The sequence below is a fragment of the Cyprinodon variegatus genome, unplaced genomic scaffold (genome assembly GCF_000732505.1).
Source record: "Cyprinodon variegatus isolate N-32 unplaced genomic scaffold, C_variegatus-1.0 Scaffold27, whole genome shotgun sequence".
Lineage (NCBI taxonomy): Eukaryota > Metazoa > Chordata > Actinopteri > Cyprinodontiformes > Cyprinodontidae > Cyprinodon > Cyprinodon variegatus.
Window position 1 is genome coordinate 210,173 of NW_015150480.1, and position 6,903 is coordinate 217,075.

The 6,903-nt window shown below is 46.2% G+C and overlaps 1 protein-coding gene across 1 annotated transcript in view; it reads left to right on the plus strand.

Moving 5' to 3' along the window:
• LOC107098980 (ras and Rab interactor 2-like) overlaps positions 1 to 6,903 on the plus strand; it is a 30,645-nt gene that overhangs the window by 14,886 nt on the left and 8,856 nt on the right. The window contains exons 6-7 of the mRNA XM_015396898.1: positions 818 to 909; positions 3,371 to 4,792. Coding sequence (XP_015252384.1) covers positions 818 to 909; positions 3,371 to 4,792 — 1,514 coding nt within the window. The remainder of the gene's footprint in view (positions 1 to 817; positions 910 to 3,370; positions 4,793 to 6,903) is intronic.

A 6,903-nucleotide genomic window follows, 5' to 3' on the forward strand; every position in this document is an offset into this window, starting at 1 on the left:
TTTATTTTATATATATTTTGTATTTCCAAATTCATTGTATAACATGGATGCATAAACACCTAATTTTATGTCAATGTTAAATTCTGTTTCAAGTAACAGATTATAATTAAAAATGTCTCCAGACCTTAAAGGTTGATGATTTTCTTTATTCGGACCCCGCTGATTTTTAATTGGTTACCCCTGATCTATATTATTTATTCTTTTAGTATTGTTTGTGTTGTTCTTAGCTTTGCTTTTGGACCACAGAGATTATCCAATAGAGGCTGTTTGATTTCAGATGAACTAAGCTTTGTGTTCTCACAGTAAAGTACTGATTACCTCCTTCAAACGTCTATACATCATATTTTATTGGAAGTGTTTTTATTATGGAAACAGCAGATTTCACAGCTTCACTTTTGGCTGGAGTCACAGTGAAGCCTGTGTCTGTTAGAGACACATCATGTTCTAATAAGTCAAGGAAAATCACCAAAAATTCAGATTTTTGTGGGGAAAAGTAGGAAAAGGCAGATTTAAGTGACCTCTTACCTCACAAAAAAAAAGTTTTATTCTTCTAATAAAATCCAGCAGAACATCCGTTGCTATGCCCTAATCCTGAAGGCTTGGATTAAAATGTTTGGAATAAATCTCTGGTCCTGACACTGCAGGTCAGCAGCCAGGCCCCTCTCCAACCGTTACTTTTGGTATTGTTTCTCCCAGTTCTTTTCCTTAATGATCAAAGTCCTGTTTATTCTGAACTGGTTGTTTTCTGATGATGATGCTCGCTGTGGGTCACTGATTCAGAACCAGTCCTCATGTCCTCATTGTTGCTCTGTCTCAGGGACGTCCTGCCCTTCACACTCAGGCTTCCAGAGGCCATCTCTGCTGCCAGGAGTTTTGGGGATCTGGAGAAGGTCGCTAAATTGGGAGCAGGTTTGTTTTTCCTTCCTTTCTGCTAACATTAACCAGATTGGTAAATCTCTTTGTCAGCTTTTTTTTAATAAACATGTAGGTTTTACTGAAGAACGTCTCTGATTGGGTCCAACTTTCTGACCTCCTGCTGTGTTCTGGTTCCATCAGAGTCATTAGAAGTTGGTTCTGGATGTATGGGAAGCAGGTGGTGATTTAAAGTTTGTCTTCTGCAGAATTTCCTCTTTTCACAGCTGCTCAGCTGCAGTGACTCAGCTCTGGGTGTCCGAGGTTCCTGGAGCAAATGGTCTGACCTTCAGACTCGTGAATGAACGAGATTTGTGGAGAAAATGGTCTGACCGTTAGACTCGTGAACGACCAAGTTTCCTGGAGCAAACATACTGACCCTCAGACTCATGAACGACGAGGTTCGTGGAGCAGATAGGCTGAACTTCAGACTTGTGAACGACGAGATTCCTGGAGCAAACAGTCTGACCATCAGACTCGTGAATGTCCGAGGTTCCTGGAGCAAATGGTCTGACCCTCAGATTCGTGAAAGTACGTGGTTCGTGGAGCAGATAGGCTGAACTTCAGACTCGTGAATGAACGAGCAGCCTGTTTGGTGGCCTGGTTCTCAGCCTGGTTATAATAATAATAATAACAATAATAATTTAGCTTTATTGATCTCAACGCAGTGCCTGCAGTTTCCAGCCAATGCAGAGTATGCAGGATTCCTCCATCAGCAGCTTTCTTTCTTCAGCATGCTTCCCTGCAGTTCTTCTGAAAGCCTTTAGATTAAACTGTTGGCATAACAAGAGGGACATGTTGAGAGAGAGAGGCGTCCTGGGGGAGGAGTAGAGAGTGACTGAGGGAGGAGAGGTGGGGCCAGAGGATAGAGTCCCTGCCCTCGCAGTGAGTGAATCATTGCTCTGGCTCAGACAGAAACCAGAACAGTTTCAGCCTGTGGAGACGTAGTAAAGTCCTGTGAACCGCGGGAACTGTCTGTCAACAGCTTGTCTGAGCTTCCGCTCAGGAATCTCTGTAAGTATCATCTTCTGCAGCAGCTCTGGGTCCAGAACCAATGCTTTCCATCTTCTCCTTCTTTCTTCACTGCCTCAAAGGCTGGAGACGCTCCGCTGACTCAGACTGACCTGGCCGTAAACAAGCAGCTCATGGCCTGTTTTATGTTCTGTATGTTATGTATTAGAGGCTCTAAGAGGAACTATAGGACGTTTTTCTTTTGTCCTTTTTATTGGCAGTAGAACGTCCAAGAGTGCAGGTCCATTCCTGGCAGAACCATAAAAGTTGTTGGATTAAAATCATTGTTCTTCCTGCCTTCTGTACCAAAAACTCAAGGGGTTCGGTTCTGTTTTTACAGAAGTCGGATTAACTCTGGACTGGTGTCCAGTCCTGTATAAGTGGATGCTTCTCCTGGACGTCTGGACACTCTGCTACTGTTCTGACTTCCTGCAGTTGTTATGTTTGGGCTCTGATGTTTAACATTCTGGTTCTCCATCATTACATTTCTGCTGATCAGATATCAAACCTTCTACTGGAGCCATGGGGCTGAGGTTCTGTAGAACCACACCAACAGTGTTCATGGACCAGGAGCCTCAGTTCACAATCTGCTAAGCTGCATGGTCAGAACAGGTTCTGAAGCCTGTGGCTCATAGGAACCCAATCAGTGGCTCTTCATCACCTTGACTGATGGTGATATAGAAGTAGCTGCTATTGGATTTTTCATAGATTAAGGACGGTGCTGGGTTATACTCAGCGGCAGCAGCATTTAAAGGGCCGGTAAGCCCAGTGACGTCATACCTTGATCCTACTCTGGGCAGGGTTGAGTTTCTTCAGGACCAGTGAAAGAAACTGGAAGAAAGTCCTGGTAGTAGCTCATATTTAGGAGAACTGGGATAGTTCCACTGTAAAGTTAACTCACTATATCCACCAGGATACATGAGGAGAAACCTTTATGAGAATACACACAGTGACACAAATAAGGAATTTATATGATTTATTAAGTGTATGTAATACAAATCTAGAGGAATGAATAACTACTGGTCGTAAAACTTTCAAAGTAAAAGACCCTTTGGAAAAACCAATCAAGGAATTATACATTTAATACAGAAGTGATAATTTACTAATAGCCTTTAAATGGTAGAAATGGCAAACTTTCTTTGTCTTTGATTTCTTCTGCTCTTCCTGCCCCCAAATCCTCCCTGGTATATCCTGGGTTTGGGTCTGCTTAAAGCTAAATATTCAACAAAAGAAACAAAACATTCCATTAGATTTGGCCTTCAAAGTTTCTTCCGGAAGAAACTGAAAAAAAACATGGAAAAATATCCAGGAGAAACGTCCAACCCTGACTGGGATGTTTAGGAATTGAGGATGTTAATCAACAAGTCCAACAGTTGAGGGGGTCTCCGCCGTTTTCCGGGTCTAACAGAACCTTCGGGTTGAAGTAACCTTTCCTTTCCTTTTGTAGGTTTCTGGGAGAGAAGGGCCACATCAGCAGGTCCTGGTAGACCCTCCCCACCTGCTCAGAGACCTCTCTCCTGCCCATTGTCCCCTTCCGGTCCTCGTCTTCCACTCCGAAGCCCCTCCCAGCTGGACTGTTGGCTGCCTAGCGGAGCGCTGTGCTTCACCAACCCCCTCTTCATCAAGCCGGATGGCGGCGGCCAGATCAGCTCCAGCAAAGGCCCACACCAACCTCTGGTAGATGAAGCCAATGAAGTGAGTCCCTCCAGTGGGGGGGGGGAGGACTCCAACCATCTGACCTGTGACCCCAGCCGTACGGGAAGAGCTGAGAGCAACCAGCAGTTGACCAACTTTTGCTCCCTTCCTCCCGTTCGACCCCCTCCCCCTCGTTTTATCAAACCCCTGCCTGCGCCTCCTGGTGGACGGAACGTAATGCCAGAAAAAGTTTCCTGGATAAACCTTTCCAAGGAGGAGGCGAAGGAGAAGAGCAGCCGCCTCAGCTCCTCGCTGAGCAGCAGCCCGCCGCCCTTGCCGCCTAAGAAGTTCAGCATCAGCTCCCCCATATCCATTCCCCGACGATCCCTCCCCCTGCCCTCCTTCTCCTCCTCTCCCCGTCCGACCAAAGCCTTACCATCTGACATCCGCTGCCACCTGACTCTGGAGGAACAAACCATTAAGAAGTCGGTTCATTCTATGACCCAGAACTCTCATAGTCCATTAGAACCCCCCATGACATCAGGGGGTGGGGTGGCAGAGGGACCACCTGGACAACAAACATCTCAGAGGGAATGTCGTAGTGGGGGCCAACGCCTGAGTGACATTAGCCTCTCAACCGACTCCTCAGACTCCTTGGATTCCTCCCAGTCCTCCACCTTCTTCCTCCCTCCCCTGCATGACCCCAGCCCCCCCACCATCACTGACTTTAACACCCATCTCCCCCTCTCCCTCCCACCGACCCATCTACGCTACAGCAGCATAGATATAGACGACTACGTCGATGACGACGATGATGAAGAAGAATCCGACTTCAGCGTTAGCCTGGAGAGCGACCAGGACTTGAGCATGCTGCCCCCTGGGGGCCAGGCCAAGCGGCGCTCCAACTCTAGTGCCTCTGTCCTGCAGAAAGCCCTGCAGGGGAAACTCCGTAAGATGAGCAGCGTCTTTAACTCACTGCTGACGCCGGAGAAGAGGGCGATCCGCAAGGTTTTAGAGATGTCCAAGGATAAGAGCTCGTACTTCGGCTCCCTGGTGCAAGACTATCTGAGCTACATGAGGGAAGGTGCCGGAGCCCAGGCCTGGCAAGGCTACGCCTCAGGGCTGGAGCTGCTTCAGACAGTTCGCCAGTTCATTACCCAGATGAAGAGCTACCTGCAGCAGAGCTCCGAGATGGAGCCCCCCATCGAGAGCCTCATTCCCGAGGATCAGATTGGTGAGGATTGATTCAAACATTTCCTTTTTCTTATCGTTGCTTTTTCCATTAGTCGTGCTGATTTCACCGCTCAACATAAAGCCTTCGGGAACAGGAAGGACCTTTGCTCACGCTCAGTCCGGCTACTGCTGACATCACATTTCCACACCTTAAGCCTCATTACCTCATCGCTTTCTCCTGAACACTGTGGGAGGAATTTCTGGTCCTCACTGAGATATTGTGTTTGTTCAGGGCAATGATGAATCAGTGCAGATCAGGCAGTTTCACATCTCTATTCTAGGAGCGGAAAGATGATGAGTTGCTGATTAATGGTGTTTTCTGTTGGCAAGTTAAAGCTCTTTGTGGATGTTACTAATCCCATAGACATCAGGGCCAGAACCATCACTGAGCTCTAATGTGTAGCAGCTCCTTTAGAATGACCTGCAGAGGATCTGCCTGCAGCGTGGGGGGTGGGAGGGGTGCTGCGTCAGACTTGGACAAACTAACACGTAAACAGAGAATAAAGGCGGTTCTGTCTAAGGAGAACTGGTTCAGTGTGCCGCACTTATGAATGAGCTTCTTTCTACTAAACTGCCTCACAGCTTCAGGACTCATGTTGTTGAATGTGTGCTTGGTGTCAGACCGACCGAAACATGACAGCGAGCTGCCTTAAAATGTGCTCCTTTAAAAAGCTGTGTAACCATCCATTGGTTGTGTTATATCTGATTTTATTTCGGCCGTCCTGCTGCTGCTCATAGAGCAGCTTCTGTTGGGCTCAGAGCCAGGCCGGTTCAGATGCATCAGGGCGACTTTGCTGCCAAGTTCAACAGTCTGACTAAACCGGCTCTTTCATAGCAGCTGTCCAATTAAAGGCAGAGGATCAGCGGCACACCCCTGCAGTATTTTGCCTCTAATGCGGGGTTACGGTTAAAGATGCTCTGATCAGGATTTTGGGATCCGATTACCTATGACCAAAATTCTATCTGCCAAATCTGATATCGGTGATTACTAATAACAGCATCAGAACCATAAATTCTTCAATACTGTTGTCTCATTCTAATAGACAAAGGCCTCTTTCACCTTTTACAGCTGCCTTTTGTTTCTCTGCTTCTGTCTTCTTTAACACCAGTCAGCCTCAGCAGATGGCCGCTCACACTGAGCCTGGTTCTGCTGAAGGTTTCTTCCTGTTCAAAGGGAGTTTTTCCTCTCCACTGTCGCTAGAAGCATGCTTAGTGTGAGGGACTGCATTCGAGTCAAAGAGTCGATGCAATCAGCTGGTTTTCTTTAGATAGAAAACTTTGAATCAATCTGACTGGATGATCTGGTAAAGTGCCTTGAGATGACATGTGTTGTGAATGGGCGCTATTGAAATAAACTGAATTGAATTGAATTAAGGACAGAGCCAAATGGCCTCGTACCTTTTTCTGTTGTTGGGAAACAGGCTGCTCTCTCTTTAGGGTCAATTAGGGCAACAAACCTGTTTTTAGGGAAATCCAAATATTCTGAGTCCGTCCTTCCTCATTCTTTGTTTTTCTTACTAGCTTTTTGCACCTGTTGTTACTTGGAGTAAAAGACTTGTTTCTATGAAGTCTCAGGTTTAGTCATCTTAGATGTGGCGTTTGCCCTGTTAGGCGTCTTGTCAGATCTAGGTTACGGTAAATTGTTTGTGTTTTGGCTTTGCTCCAAGAGTTTCTCAGCAAGAGCTATCGGTCTGGTTATCATTTGAATCAGCACCTTGTTTCTTGGTTGTGTTGTTTTTTTTGCTCCAACATGTTACTTTTTATCTGCTGGGTCCACACTGGCAGGGTCGTATAATTTTCACAAGCAGAATTTACCTTCTCATTCACTTCTAGTCTGTTAATTTCCATTTCTATGAAAGCTATTTACTTTGCAAACTTGCCCATGTCCTGACTGGTGAAGGGAGGCATTTATTGAGCATTACATCAAGATGTACATTACTACTAACATATTTAACCTCTTAATATCCACCTCATATCTGGGAAATTCGCCTATTTTGCACAAACGATAGCCGCAGTGCTAACATGTTTACAGGCACAAACGATAGCCGCAGTGCTAACATGTTTACAGGCACAAACGATAGCCGCAGTGCTAACATGTTTACAGGCACAAAC